The following is a 16,227-nucleotide window of genomic DNA, read 5'->3' as shown; positions in this document are numbered from 1 at the left end:
GAGAAGATGGCCATCATACACCGCTGAAAAGTGGTAGGTGCATTTCAAAGTCTGAAAGGCATCCTCCTGTAAGCAAAAGTGCCGTAAGGACATGTGAAAGTTGTCTTTTCTTGATCTTCAGGAGCGATTGCTATTTGATTATAGCCTGAATATCCATCTAAGAAGCAGTAATGTGTATAGCCAGCTAAACGGTCAAGCATCTGATCGATAAATGGAAGTGGGAAATGATCCTTTCTAGTCGCCTTGTTCAACTTCTGCACCCTATCACTGTTCTTGTCGGAATCAATTCATTGGCTTCATTCTTGATCACTGTCATCCCCCCTTTCTTTGGTACAACTTGCACATGACTAACCCAACTACTATCCGAAATAGCATAAATGATCCCATCATTCAATAGCTTCAATACTTCTGTCCTCACTACTTCTTTCATGGCTGGGTTCAATCGCCGTTGATGCTCAATAGAAGGCTTGTAATTTTCTTCAAATAGAATCTTATGCATACAAACAGTTGGGCTTATTCCCTTCAGATCTGAAATTTCCCATCCGATGGCAGATTTATATTTCCTCAAAACTCTTAGCAATTTTTCAGTTTCACATTCTGAGAGTTTTGATGAAATGATCACTAGGCAAGTGAAATTCTCTCCTAGATACTCATAATGCAAATGATCTGGGAGTTGTTTCAAATCTTGCTTTTCCACCACTTCCTTCTCGACTTCTCCTTCCTTGGCTTGACAAAGAGTTTCTTCCACTTTAGTACCACTAGCACGAGGAATAGCACTGAGAGCCATCACACATTCAGCCACTTCGTCACCCACAAACTCACCATTCACCTTCTTCAAATCAGCTTGAGTAATACTAGAATTAAGGCAATGTTGTAAAGGATCATCACATAATTCTTTTCTCATCATCTCTTCTACTACTACCTCAATAGAATCCACACGGTGACATGTGCTCGTGTTTTCATGCTGCTGTAGTGCTTGATAAATGTTGAATTTAACCTCTTCATTGTTAACCCTCAGTGTCAAATGACCACCTTGTACATCAATAAGAGCTCTTCCAGTAGCCAAGAATGGATGACCAAGAATAATGGGGATTTCATGGTCCTCCTCCATATCCAAAACCACGAAATCAGCAGGAAAAATAAATTTGTCCACCTTAACCAATACGTCTTCAATCACTCCCCTAGGATAAGTAAGTGACCGATCTGCTAATTGAAGAGTAATGGTTGTGGGCTTCACCTCTCCTACCCCCAACTTCTTAAAAACTGAAAGTGGCATCAAATTAATACTCGCTCCAAGATCACATAATGCCTTGTCAAAGAATGACCCTCCAATAATGCATGGTATAGTAAAGCTACCCGGATCTTTCACCTTTTGAGGCAACTTCTTCTGTAAGATGGCGATGCATTCTTTTGTTAACTTCACAGTTTCAAAGTATTCTAATCTTTTTTTCTTTGACATGACTTCTTTCATGAATTTCACATAATTAGGCATTTGCTCAAGAGCATCTACAAATGGAATGTTTATGTGAATTCGTTTGAAGATTTCTAGAAACTTTGCAAACTGTTCATCTAATTTCTTCTTCTGAAATCGTTGAGGGTATGGAATGGGAGGTTGATACACTGGAAGGCTATCTTTCTTCATGTCATTCTTGTCACTTCCACTCTGCTTCTTGGCTTTCTCTTCTTTGACTACCTCTCGTACCACTGGCTCAACTTTCTCATTTGAACTAGCTTGAACATTGCCCTCATCAAGCACCTTACCACTTCTCAAACAAACTGCTTAGCATGATTCCTTTGGATTTACCACAGTGTCACTAGGAAAACTTCCCTTCTGATTAGAATTCACCGCATTAGCTAATTGGCCCACTTGAGTCTCAATTTTCTTCATTGAAGCTCCCATGTTAGTCATATGGGTCTCTATATTGTCGAGTCTTGCTTTATTTTTTCCGAACCTCTTGTTAGACTCCATAATAAAAGTGCCCAAAATGTCTTCCAACGATTGCTTTTTCTCTTGTTGCGGTTGAGAATTGAATCCCGGAGGTGGTTGCAGCACATTTTTATTATTGGCATAAGAGAAATTTTCATGGTTGCGCAATCCTGGATGATAATAATTAGGCATGATGTTGCTTATGTAGTTATTGGGGAAGGAGCGGTTTGCCATAAACTGGGCTTGTTCTGGACTCATTTCTTGCCCCTGCATTGCAGCAGCCGCTGCTACACTCTCCATAACCATTGGATTATTTTGCGCTGATAGAGCAGCCATTTGGTTTTGTAGAGCAGCAATTTGGGCATTCATGGCTGTCATCTGATCAACTTCATATAACCCAGCAACTTTCCTTGGGCCTAATCTCTCATTGGGCCACTGATAACTGTTGGTGGCCATTTCCTCCATCAAAGTGAAGGCTTCATTAGCTGTCTTGGCTAATAGAGCACCCCCTGCAGCAACATCAACTATTGTTCGTGTTGGAGCATTCAACCCTTGATAAAAAATCTGAACTTGCATCCAATTTTGATAACCATGCTGTGGGCAACGTCGTAATAATTCCTTAAACCTCTCATAGAATGGTTCTTGATCTAACTGTCGAAATTGCCCAATGTCACTACGTAATTGGGCTGACTTGGAAGGAGGGAAGAACTTACTCAGGAACTTTCTTGCCATCTCATCCCATGTTGTAATTGTTCCAGGCTGCAAAGATTGCAACCAACTCCTGGCTCTTTCCCTCAAAGAGAAAGGGAAGAGACGCAATCTGATGGCATCATCAGTAACGCCATTCAACTTCACTGTGGCACATACCTCTAGAAATATGGCCAAGAAAATGTTAGGGTCTTCAGTAGCTAGTCCCCCAAACTGATTTTGCTGCACCATGTTAATTAGTGCAGGTTTCAGTTCAAAGTTGTTGGCAGCAATGGCTAGATTTGCTATTCCAGTGAGATTTTCATTCACAACAGGCATGCAAAAATCATGCACTGCCCACTGCGCTGGATTAAGAGGAGCCCCAGCAGCTGCTGGTTGATTGTTATTATTGCCATTGCCACCGTTGTTGTTCACCCCGTTGTTGTCCATATTAAGCTCTTCAGTCCTTTTCTTAGATCTCAACTGACGGAGTGTGTGCTCAATTTCAGGATTCAGAGGCTCAACAGGTGTAGAACTCCTAGTCCTTCACATATACTGAGAACACAAGAACAATCTATAACGTTAGTAACAAAACAAATAAAAATCTAATTTAAAATCAAGACTTAAAGTTTCAATATTAGTAATATTAATTTTAATCCCCGGCAACGGCTCCAAAAACTTGATACAGATTTTTCTACTGCAAGTGTACGGTGTATTGCAATATAGTTTTAATTTAAAAGATGTCGAACCCACAGGGATTAAATATTAAAGTCACTAATTACTATTACTGTTAAGTCTATAATTTTAATTAGAAAAGCCAATAAATAAATCAAACATTAAAATAAAGAATATGAAATAACAAGATAATCCAATCTAATGCTCTTGGAAAGTGATTAAATAAAAGATAAATGTACTATTGTAATGATTTCACTATTCAATTATGAATATGGTTTCTTTATTATCCTAATTAGTTCTCCTCATTTGTAATTTATAGAATTCTAATATAATGCATTTATCTCTCTCAAGCATATATGCAATTAATCTCAATTAATCAATATGATATCTCTATTCGCTATTAATTAATCAAGACATCATTAAGCAATAGTTATTCTAAGCCAAATTCATAGAGTTTAAGGAATCTCTCAATCTCACAATCACTCTATGTCAAATCTTCTTATGTCCAATCTACGTTTATCTTTCTCAAGCATAAACCCTAGATTTCAATTCACAATAACGATGGCCAAACATTAATATAAGAAAATTAAATCAAGAAGATATGAACAAACGAGAAGAACTTCATAGAAATAATAATAATAACCACAATTCAATAATCAAAATAGATTCATCTAATACCCTAGCACAAAAAGAGTTTAGTTCTCCATTACAAACATAAACATAATAGCAATGTATTTGTTCATAATTAAAAACTAAAAAATGAAAGGAAGAAGAAATAAACTAGATATAATGGTGATGATCTTGATGAAGTCTAGCCTCTTCTTCTTTCCCAAGCATGTAATCTCTGATCTAATCTCCTCCAAAACGTCCCTAGACCCTAATTAAACTTTTCCTTTTATATCCCTTGCAAAAAGACCTCTTTTGCCCTTCAAAAATCGCAATTTAAGATTTCCGTACGGCTCCCGGCACTGCAGCCCCTTAAACAGGCGCTGCTGCGCTACAAAAATGCCAAAAACAAGCTCTCTGTTTCAGTCAGGCGCTGCAGCCCTTAATGATGGCGCTGCAGCCCTAATTCAAGCCAGAAATTGTGATGCAGCCCCTGAATATAGCGATGCAGCCCTATTTCATGAATTTTTTATTTTTCTTCGTTTCACTTCCGTTTTGTACAAATTTTGTGCCACTTTTCCTTGGACCCTACACAAACACAACACAAGCATAAAACCAAACAAAACACCCTAAACACCTACAAATTAGATATAAAATGACACTAATAAGTGAATCTAAAATTCACTTATCAGCAGAGATATCCCACGCATGATCTGGAGTTGGCAACGGTGGTATTTGCACTTAAGGTTTGGAGACATTATCTATATGGTGAGAAGTGTGAGATATATACCGACCATAAGAGTTTGAAGTACTTCTTTACTCATAAGGATCTGAATATGCGCCAGAGACGGTGGCTGAAATTGGTAAAGGATTATGATTGTGATATCCAATACCATCTTGGGAAGGCTAATGTAGTAGTTGATGCATCGAGTCGGAAGGGCCCAGGAAAATTGTTTAGTTCGAGGCATATATATGATAAGTTAGCTGAGGAGATGAGTAGAGCGGGTATAGAGTTTGTAACGAACCAAAAATCACTCATATGGCTTAAGGGCCTTGATTAGTGTGCCAGGAGGGCATAATTGGTTCATGTATGAATTTATTGATTTAATGCATGATTACATGATATGCATGCTTGTATGATTATATAAATATAAATGTGATTAAATGTTATGTTTGTGAGAACCACATTATTATGTGGGTAAATCTGTAGCGGGCGACTTGAGGCGATCCTAGGGAACTAGATAGCGGGAAAGTCACAACGGGGCTTAATATTTGACTTTGGACAAGTCAAGGGGTATTTTAGGTATTGGGTGGTTATTTAGATTACCGGCTTATGAAAATAAATAATTGGAGATATATTCGAGGTAAGGAAGTCTAGGTGGGAATATTGGGGAATTTTACCATTTTTCTCTCAGGGACGTTTTCGGTACCCCGAGCCTTAGGATTAACTTGATTGCTTAAGGATAGACTTAAGAATATTTTATAAAACTGTGGAATATAACAAACCGACCCTCTCTTCCTTTCTCTCTTTCTCTCCCAAAGAAGAACACAAAAACTTAGAGGTTTTGGCTGGAATTCTAAGAGTTGAAGCTGGAGTTTAGAGGAATAGCTCAAGGATTATCAAAGGAACTTAATCAAGGTTGAGGTAACCATTGAATTCCATTTTCTGTGGTTGAAATTCTGTGTTTTTGAGTGTGTTCTAAGAGGTTTTGGGTTTTTGGATTTGAAGATTAAATTGAGGCTGAAACCTTGGAAGTTAGGCCAGAAAACTTTTAGAGGATTGGTTCTGCAGCTGAGGTAAGTTCGAATTTAAGGTTTAATGGTTGAGTTATGGTGTTTCCATGGCTGGGTTTTGTGTTCTTGAGTTAGAAAGTTTCAGTGATTGAAATAGGTTTTGATGGGTTTCTAGTCTAGGTTTCAGCTGGGTTGTGTTGTTGGAATCTTGTGGGAAGTTTTTGGGTAATTGAGTTGTGGAATTGGGGTAGTTTTGGGTGAGTTTGCATGAGGTTTGAGAGTTAAAAATGGATGTTTTTCTGGGTTCGAAGGGGTCGGGCCGCGGCATAGTTCTTGGTGAGCGGCGGCCCTTCGAAGTTGATGGGTGTTGAGGAAGGAGGGCGGGCCGCGGTATGGTCTGAGTAGGGCCGCGACCCTTACCTATTTTTGTGCATTGGGAGGCCTCTGGTTGGGGCCATGCTGCGGCATGGGTGGCTAATGCCGTGACCCTTAAGGGATTTTGGGATTTTGAGATTCTAGGCTTGGGAATTTAACCTAGGGTGCTCGGGATTGAATCTTTTACCATGTTTGGTGAAGTTCAAGGTTCCGGAGACTAGAACTTTTCCTAGAAGCTCACTTAAGATTGTTGATGGTATCCTTTATCTTGGTTGTGACTAGGTGCTAAGCTAGGGCTCGGGGATCGGATCGCGCTCAAGGAGCATCGCTCGTAACTTGTTCACTTGGAAGCCAAAGGTAAGAAAATTGCACCTAGTTGTGTATTTGTAATGAGACTAAGGGTTCCCTGATATGTATGCATTGAAAAGAATGGTATTATGCCATGTAAATAGTGAACCAATGACCTAAGAGTGCCAAAGGTTACACTTGCGCATAGGGCGCGGCTCAGCCACTGGTAGCCGAGGATAACTTATTATGCACTGAGCTCGGTTTAAGCAGGTTGGAGTCAGTGGGGTAAACAGAGGGTGCGGCCTAAGTTGTCGGCCCTAGTTATTATGTGATTTGACTGTTATTAATGGTTGGTTACGTCTTTGATTCTGATTACATGCTATGTGATTAATGTGGAATGTTAAGTGGTTGATCATGCTTGATGAATTATTCTCTTGATATGATTGTTGAGATGTGTAATATGTTTTCTTGCTGGGCCTTGGCTCACGGGTGCTACGTGGTGCTGGCGAAGGCAAGGGCAAACTTGATCAGCCCTGACCTGGAGAGCTCTGTGAGCGGAATGTACATGACCAGCTGCTCAGCCACCACGGTTGAGAGGATAACAGGAACAGAAAAGCTATGAATGTCTGTTTTGCCTTAGAGTGGCTGATGGTAGTCTGTATTTTGGAAATTTTGTAAACTAACCTTTAAACATTGTTCCTTTTTGGGATCCCATATGTAAATTTGTTTAAGTATATGAAATGTATCTTTTGAGACCAAAACCATTTTATCCTTAGCACATTTATGGTTTAGTGACACGTTTTGACTATATGTCTTAATTAGCAAGTCCTGCACCTTTATAAGTACACAGTGTAGCGGTCCTGACTATCCAGGGCGTTACAGAGTTGGTGGTTGGTCGGTTAGCCAACATCACTCTTCATTCTACACTCCTTGAGAGGATCAAGGAAGCGTAGGGGAAGGATCCCCAGTTGAGAGGGCACAAAGAGAGTATCTTAGTCGGGGCGGCTAAGGACTTCTCTATTTCGGAGATGGGATTACTGAAACACAAGGGTCGAATCTGTGTTCCGATGGATGCTGGTATCCGGCGAGAGATCTTGGATGAATCTCATACCACTCTCTATTCTTTACATCCAGGTACAACGAAGATGTACCAAGGTTTGAGAGCCTTGTATTGGTGGTCAGGAATGAAGAGGGACGTGGTGGATTATGTGGCTAAGTGCTTAACTTGTCAACAGGTAAAGGCCGAACATTAGAGGCTGTTGAGTCTAGTTTTTGTCATGTTTAGGTGTTGTTTTAAGTAGTCTTTTATTTCGTTTTTCTTTCATTTAGTGCGGGTTTATGCTTTGTTTGTTTGTCTTTGTGAATATCAGGAAGAATTGAGCACTTGGAGGAAAATGTCAAAGAAAGGGAAGAAATAACCAAGTTTTTCTACATATTTTGAGAAAGGATGGATCTCAACATAATTTGGAAGTGTTGGTGATATTTTGGGATGAAAACTTGAAGAATTGAGAAATCCCTTAAGAGCCACGGCATGAGCAAAGTAGAGCCGCGGCTAGGTGGTGAAACAAAACCACTGTTTTGAAGGAAATCCACGGGCCGCAGCATGGCTAGAGAAGGCCACGACATAGATGGGCATCAACCCAGAATTCGTCGACACGGGTCGTGGCATGGCTTACTAGGGTCGCGGCATGGAAAGAACAATTCGCCCAGGAATTTAGACACGGGCCGCGGCATAGTGTATGTAGAGCCGCGGCCCGCCTCTTTTAAAAATTGAATCCTAGGTTTTAATATGGCGAAAAAGAGAGAAGAAAGATGTACGGACTGGGGGAGAAGTTCTTGCTTGAAGGCTGAAGACTTGGAGTATTTTTATCTACATGTGTTTTCTTCTACTTTCTGATGTTATCTTTAATTTTCATTGTGATTAGCATTATGATTATGAACTAATTTTCTGTTTAGGATGTTTAATTGAATCACTTGAATCCCTATTATGAACTAATGCAATTTCAATTCTCTTCTTCTTCAATCTTCTTCAAGTCCATATAACCTGTTCTTATAGACTGATTATTGATTGGCCAACTTTAGTCATATATATATATATGTTTTTAAGTCAAAATCTGAGAAGTGAGATTTAAATCTGCTGTGGTTATATTGGACATAATTCTAATTTGGAACGAAAGTATCTGAATTAATTGTGTAATTGTTTATTAAGTTGTCAAGATTAATGCTACCTTTGTGGTTCAATTTACCATAGAAATATAGGAAATTGTCACCTAGGTTGAGTTTATAATTTATAGTATGATTATAGGCTGCTGTATCAACTTATTAATTGAATTAGGCAAAAAGAAGAAGAACTCATATTTTGCATTAGGGAATAATAGGGAGGATAGTTGATGAGATTAAATATCCTAATTGTTTCTACAGTGGTTAAATCAAAAGTTTTACTATTAGTTGTTATTCCATTTAATTTTCAATTGTTGTTCTGAACTTTTTAGTTTCTTTTGCTGTGTCTACAAAAATCAAGAATTTTAATTTATCAAATAGAATTAAAAAGATTGATTTATTGGTAATTGATAAATTAGTCCTTGAGGACGATACTTGGTTTTTACCATTTTATTACAAATTGCGACTGTGTGCACTTGCATAGCAAAAAAATATCGCAACAAGTTTTTGGCGCAGTTGCCGGGGACTGAAAATAATTATCAATATCAGTCTAATTAATTTTTATTCTAATTTGATTTTAATTTCTCTTGATTCCAATTTGTTTAGTTGCTTAATTTGTCTATCTCAGGTGAATTTTGGTATATGCGTGGCAGAAGAGGAGCAGACAGTCTTGTTCCTTTGAATCTTGAGATTGAAAAGTCTTGCAAGCAAATTAGAAAGAACAAGAGGGAGGCCCAGAAATCTATGAAGATGGCACAGAATGAAGGGGATGGCAGAAATGTTCTAATTCTTGGAATTGTACAAGGGGGTCAGGCTCAGAACAATGCTGAGAGGAGCCTGAGAGATTATGTACTGCCCACTCTGACGAGAGTACAAAACAATATACGCCCACCAGCTGTAGAGGCTAACAACTTTGAAATCAAGCCAGCTATTCTAAAAATGGTGCAATCCTCTGTTCAATTTAATGGGTTTCCTTCTGAAGATCCTCACACCCATTTGTCTAATTTTTTGGAGCTGTGTGGAACTTTTAGATATAATGGGGTGAGTGATGACGCTATTAAGCTTAGGCTTTTCCCATTGTCTCTGAGGGACAGAGCTAAAAGTTGGCTGAACTCATTGCAACCAAACTCTATTGTCACCTGGCAAGATCTAGCTCAGAATTTTTTGTCAAAATTCTTCCCTCCGTCCAAAGCTGCTAAATTGAGGGGAGAGATCAATAATTTTTGCCAGAATGATGGAGAGTCATTGTATGAAGCTTGGGAACGGTTTAAGGAACTCTTGAGAAGATGTCCTCATCATGGCATTGAACAGTGGATGCTAGTACAGAATTTTTACAATGGTTTATGTCCTACAACCAGAACCATTATTGATGCTGCAGCGGGTGGTACTTTTATGAGCAAGAGTGCAACTGGTGCTTATGAGCTGCTGGAGGACATGGCCACCAATAATCATCAGTGGTCTGAGGAAAGATCATCAGGAGTCAGAAAGGTAGCTGGGGTGCATGAGCTGGATGCAATCACTGCTCTAACAGTACAAGTAGCCTCCTGGACAAAACAGTTACAACAGAGCACTGTATCTGCTAATGCGGTTCAAATGGCAGCTAGGTGTGAAATCTGTAGTGGCCCTCACTCTTTTGATCAGTGTCCTACCAGTATTAATAGTAACACTCCGATGGATCAAGCTCAGGTTTAAGCAGTGGGAAACTTTCAGAGGCCAGTAAATAATCCATTCGCCAATTCTTACAATCCTGGATGGCGAAATCATCCTAATTTTTCTTGGAGGAATAATTAGGGCCAGCAACCTCAGTTTTAGGGTCAATTTCATAATAATATGCATCAGTTTCAGGGCCAGCAACCAATGCATCAAGCCTCTTCATCACAACAGCCTAGGCCTTAACAATCAATGAATCAAGCTCCACCTGAAAGGCCTAATGATCTGCAAGCTGCATTATTGACCCTCACCAATACTCAAACTCAGTTTATGACAGAGACTAGATCTTCTATCAGAAACCTGGAAACATAAGTTGGGCAGTTGGCCAATATGCTCAATAACAGACCGCAGGGAAATTTGCCCAGTAATACTGAAGTCAACCCTAAGGAGCAAGTTCAGGCAATTACTCTAAGGAGTGGGAAGCAAATTGAGCAGTCTAGATCTCCACAGGCAGTGGTTCAGAATGGAGAGATGGGTGAACAGTCTGATTCAGAGGTTACTGAAGGCCACCAGCTTTCAGAAAAGAGTCCGCCAGTTGTTAATGAGCAGCCCGTTCGAGTTCTATACCCTCAGAGGCTTAGAAAGACTACACTAGATAAACAGTTTTCTAAGTTTTTAGAGGTGTTTAAAAAGCTGCACATAAACATTCCGTTCACTGAGGCTTTGGAGCAGATGCCCAGTTATGTGAAATTCATGAAGGAGATTCTGTCAAAGAAAAGGAGGATGGAGGACTATGAGACTGTAGCACTCACTGAAGAGTGCAGCGCGATATTACAGAGAAAGCTACCCCAAAAGCTGAGAGATCCGGGGAGCTTCACCATACCTTGCACCATTGGAAAATTTGAATGCAAACATGCTTTATGTGATCTAGGGGCAAGTATTAATTTGATGCCCTTATCTGTGTTTAGAAGACTTTGTTTGGGGGAGGCAAAACCAACAACTGTCACTTTACAGCTCACAGACCGATCAGTGACACATCCACGGGGTATTATTGAAGATGTTCTTGTGAAGGTGGATAAGTTTATATTTCCAGCTGACTTTATCATTCTGGACATGGAGGAGGATACGAATGTACCAATTATTCTCGGTATGTCATTTCTAGCCACAGGCCAAGCTCTTATTGATGTTCACAAAGGAGAGCTTAAGCTTAGAGTTCAAGGAGATGAGGTGGTCTTTAATGTCTTCAAGGCCATGAAGTATTCGGTGGCTAGTGATAGTTGTTATAGTGTAGATGCGATAGAGAAGGCAGTCTCCCAGAGAAGGATGAGTAGTGATGCCTTAGAGGCAGTATTATTGGGTGATGAGGTCGATGATGATGATGATGCTGAGATAAGAGATTGTGTAAACTGGATCAACTCTTTCTTGCCATACTGGAAGAAGTTTCAAGAATTAGAAGATGTGCTTGATAAATTGCTAACATCCATTCAGCTGCCACCACAACTGGAATTGAAGGTTCTCCCAGACCACTTGCGGTATGCTTATTTGGGAGAGAATGAAACTTTACCTGTCATTGTGTCAGCTGACCTGTCAAAGATAGAATTGGAGAAACTGTTGAGGGTTTTAAGGGAGCATAAATTGGCCATTGGGTGGACCTTGGCGGATATTAGAGGAATAAGCCCATCGACAGTGATGCATAAAATCTTATTGGAGGAGAATAGCAAGCCATCCATAGAGGCCCAGAGAAGACTCAATCCAGCCATGAAGGAAGTCGTATTAGAGCAAATTCTTAAATGGTTGGATGTTGGGGTGATCTACCCAATTTCTGATAGCGCATGGGTGAGCCCTGTGCAAGTGGTACCTAAAAAGGGTGGTATGACAGTGGTGAAAAATGAGAACAATGAACTCATTCCAACAAGAACTGTAACGGGGTGGCGGATTTGTATAGATTACCGCAAGCTCAATAAGGCAACAAGGAAGGATCATTTTCCTTTGCCTTTCCTTGATCAGATGCTTGACAGATTGGCAGGCCACAGCTACTACTGTTTCTTGGATGGGTACTCAGGGTATCATCAGATCGCTATTGCACCAGAGGATCAAGAGAAAACAACTTTTACATGTCCTTATGACACATTTTCTTTCAGGATAATGCCATTTGGACTATGTAATGCCCCTGCAACATTTCAACGGTGCATGATGGCTATATTCTCAGATATGGTAGAAAGGTGTATTGAGATATTCATGGATGATTTCTCTGTTTTTGGCTCATCATTTGACCTCTGTTTGGGTAACTTGGAGAACGTGCTGAATCGTTGTGAGAAGGCAAATCTGGTGCTGAATTGGGAGAAATGCCATTTTATGGTAAAAGAGGGGATTGTTCTTGGCCATAAAATTTTGAGTGAGGGAGTTGAGGTAGATAGAGAAAAAATTTCTACTATTGAAAAGCTGCCTCCACCAATTTCAGTCAAAGGTGTCAGAAGTTTTCTTGGTCATGCTGGGTTCTATCGAAGATTCATAAAAGATTTCTCTAAAGTGTCCAAGCCTCTCTCGAATCTGCTTATGAATGGAGTTGTCTTTGATTTTAATGATGAATGTTTGAAGGCTTTCAATTTCTTGAAAGAAAAGCTTATTTCTGCGCCAATTGAGATAGCTCCAAATTGGGAATTGCCTTTTGAGTTGATGTGTGATGCCAGTGACTATACAGTGGGGGTAGTTTTGGGACAGCAAATTGACAAGGTATTCAGGTCTATTTATTATGCTAGTCGGACTCTAAATGATGCTCAACTGAATTATGCTACTACAGAAAAAGAGTTGCTAGCTATTATGTTTGCTTGTGATAAATTTAGACCGTATCTAATTGGTAACAAAGTGATTGTCTACACTGATCACTTTGCCATTAAATACTTGATGTCAAAGAAAGATGCCAAGCCCCGCCTGATTAGATGGATTCTCTTACTTCAAGAATTTGACATGGAAATTCGTGACAAGAAGGGCAGCGAGAATGTGGTAGTTGATCATCTCTCTAGACTTGAGGTGGAGGAGACTGAAAATAAGAAAGCAGTGCAAATCAATGATCACTTTCCTGATGAGTAGTTGTTTGGGGTAAGTGAGACTTTAGCTGTCCCTTGGTTTGCTGACATAGTGAACTTCTTGGTTGCCAAGATTATGCCTCCTGAAATGTCAAAGCAGCAATTAAAGAAATTCTTTTATGAGGTGAAACATTACTATTGGGAGGAGCCTATTCTCTATAGGCATTGTGTTGATCAGATTATCAGAAGGTGTGTACCTGAAGAAGAGATGCAGTCCATTCTTAATCACTGTCACACTCAACAATGTGGAGGGCACTTTGGAGCATCAAGAATGGCGGCCAAGGTATTACAAAGTGGTTTCTATTGGCCTTCATTATTCAAGGATGCCAATGTTTTTGTCAAGGCCTGTGATAGATGTTAGCGAACTGGTAATATCTCGAGGAGAAATGAAATGCCTTTACAGGGGATTCTTGAAGTGGAACTGTTTGATGTATGGGGCATTGATTTCATGGGGCCCTTTCCACCATCCTAAAACAATGAATATATTCTATTGGCAGTAGATTATGTATCTAAATGGGTGGAGGCTGCAGCAACTAGAGCCAATGACGGTAAAATTGTGCTTAATTTTCTTCATAAACATATTTTTACTAGATTTGGCACTCCCCGAGCTCTTATTAGTGATGAAGGGAAACACTTTGTGAATAAAAAACTTGATGCATTGCTGGCTCGTTATGGAGTATATCATCGAAAAGCTTTTCCTTACCATCCTCAATCAAATGGGCAAACTGAAATTTCAAACAGAGAAATCAAAAGTATCTTTGAGAAGACCGTTGACAGTTCAAGAAAAAATTGGTCGAAGAAGTTAGATGATGCGATTTGGGCTTACAGTTCTGCATTCAAAACACCAATAGGCATGTCTCCTTACAGGTTGGTGTTTGGTAAAGTGTGTCATTTACCAGTTGAACTGGAGCATAGGGCATTCTGGGCTATGAAAAAGTTGAATTTTGATTGGAGTGCCGCTAGTGAACGAAGGCTGTTGCAACTGAATGAACTTGACGAGTTCAGAAATGAGGCTTATGAGAATGCCAAGATTTATAAAGAGAGAACAAAGGCTTGGCATGACAAGAACTTAATCAGGAAAGAGTTCCAAGCAGGGCAGCAGGTACTTCTTTTTAATTCAAAACTGAGACTTTTTCCTGGCAAATTGAAGTCAAGATGGTCAGGACCATTCACTATTGTTCGAGTCTTTCCTTATGGTTCTGTGGAGGTTCAGGGCAACTCAGGTGACTCTTTTAAGGTCAATGGTCAGAGATTGAAGCCCTACTTGGGTGGTAATTTTGATCAAGCAAAGTCTATCCTCCTTCTGAAGCCTCTCTGAAGAGGGGTTCAACGTCCGGCTAAATGACGTTAACGACAACGCTTGTAGGAGGCACCCTATGTTTTATGTGTTATTTATTTTACTTTTGTATTTGTAAACAATGGATATTTGGTTTATTTTTGGACTTTTAGAATCGTGAAAAACGTGAAAAATAAAAAAAAACTCAAAAAAATAAAAAAAATGGAGAATCCTTAAGGGCCGCGGCATAGCCATATAATGCCGCAGCATTGGGGGTTCCAGAGGCCCATGAATTTTGAAGAGTAGGGGCGGGCCGCGGCATGGCTGAGGAGGGCCACGGCATTGAAACCCAGTTTTCCCAGAAAAGAGAGGCGGGCCGCGACATAGATATCATAATGCCGCGGCATTATATGCTGGAAATTTGATGCGGGCCGCGGCATGGTCAAAGTAATGCCGCGGCCCGTGTCCGAAATCAGGGGTAAAAAGCCCTAATTTTGCCATCAATCTCATCCACTTTCACAATCTTCTTTTTACCATATTGCTCTCTCTTAATTCTTCATACCCCTTCTCCTTCTTGAGACTTTCATCAGCCAAAGAGACAAAAAGGAGAAGTCTTGTGATATTCAAGTAAGTATCTCACATCTATTCTAGTGCTTTTTGATTGGAGAATAGATTACATTTTGGTATTGTGGACTGCTTTTATGTTTTTCTTGGGAGACATTTAAGGGGTTTGTCAATTGTTTTTCTTGGATTAGTGGTTGGGCTGTTTGTTTTTGTCACTTAGTAATTTTTGGGGGAGTGAAACCAAGGAGAAGTTGTACTCAAGTTCTTGAAAACTAATTTGGGGGATTAGTCTGTTATTGTACAAAAAAAAAAAAAAAAAGGGTCCTAAGAGAAATCCTCCGAGAGATGCCTCCTCAAAGAAAGCCTCCTCATCCCGCACTCAACCAACACCACCTCCCCCGGTTGATTATGACACGCAGTTATTTGTTAATAAGGAAGCGGCTGACTTGTTCAAAAAAATTCATAAGAAATTTGTGGTAAGGGAAAGGAGATTTGAGTTTCATGAGGAACCTTTTGAGAAAAACCTTGCTTATGATATCATCTGAGCTGAAATAATGAGACGCAATTGGGGCTTCTTCTGCGACTCTACCTGTGTGGGAATGGCCAACTACTCTCAAATGTTTGAATTCTTTGCCAATTTCCCATATCTTGATGCAGAAAAGCAAAATTTTGTTAGGGGTAAAATGGTGCCTACGGAATCTTATTCATTTAACCAATTACTGCACCACCCTACATTGTCTGCACAAGAGGACGAACATTGGCAGTTGGCCCATTTTGATGAGCCAGATTATGATGCTGTGGCTGCAGTTTTGAGTATGGAAGGTGCGCGGTTCAATTATCATAATGGAAAGCCCAAAGACATGAACAGGTGGCAGCTCAATCCAATTGTGAAGGCATGGGTTTATTTTGTAAGTTCACGTTTATTGCTGACCTCTCATCTTTCTACTGTTGATAGAGAGCGCTGCTTGTTGGTTTATGCTATCATGACCAAAATGACAGTTGATGTGGGCCGAATAATTCGCTACAGCATTCGCAACATCAGCAAATTCAATACTACAGCTGGTGTTGCCCATGGTACTTTCCTCTCGAACCTATGTAACACTTATGAGGTACCAGTCTACCCAAGCGATCTAGTTCGGAAGCCGATGGGGCCAATCAATCAGACTATGTTTACGGCATTTCCTTCGGCTTCTCTTACG

The 16,227-nt window shown here is 40.0% G+C and overlaps 1 protein-coding gene and 1 non-coding gene across 2 annotated transcripts; both read right to left on the bottom strand.

Moving 5' to 3' along the window:
• Positions 1 to 247: 247 nt before the first annotated feature.
• Positions 248 to 3,064, bottom strand: LOC133824098 (uncharacterized). The gene is made up of 2 exons (XM_062256966.1): positions 1,805 to 3,064; positions 248 to 1,756 (listed from the first exon to the last, which is right to left on the bottom strand). The coding sequence occupies exons 1-2, from the start codon at positions 3,062 to 3,064 to the stop codon at positions 248 to 250; spliced, it is 2,769 nt and encodes a 922-aa protein (XP_062112950.1).
• A 6,585-nt stretch (positions 3,065 to 9,649) lies between these two features.
• LOC133813475 (small nucleolar RNA R71) lies at positions 9,650 to 9,756 on the bottom strand. Its single transcript, XR_009884484.1, has one exon. It is a non-coding gene; the product is annotated as a small nucleolar RNA R71 (small nucleolar RNA).
• Between the last annotated feature and the right edge of the window lie 6,471 nt (positions 9,757 to 16,227).

Source organism: Humulus lupulus, chromosome 1 (assembly GCF_963169125.1).
Source record: "Humulus lupulus chromosome 1, drHumLupu1.1, whole genome shotgun sequence".
Lineage (NCBI taxonomy): Eukaryota > Viridiplantae > Streptophyta > Magnoliopsida > Rosales > Cannabaceae > Humulus > Humulus lupulus.
This window is presented reverse-complemented; position numbering and strand designations above follow the sequence as displayed.

Bases quoted from the DNA above. Each gene is read 5' to 3' on its own strand.
- LOC133824098 (XM_062256966.1), bottom strand. From the start codon at position 3,064: ATGGACAACAACGGGGTGAACAACAACGGTGGCAATGGCAATAATAAC. The intron at 1,757-1,804 runs GTAAATCCAAAG...AGAAGTGGTAAG, and splicing joins GTTTTCCTAGTGACACTGTG to GTGCTTGATGAGGGCAATGT.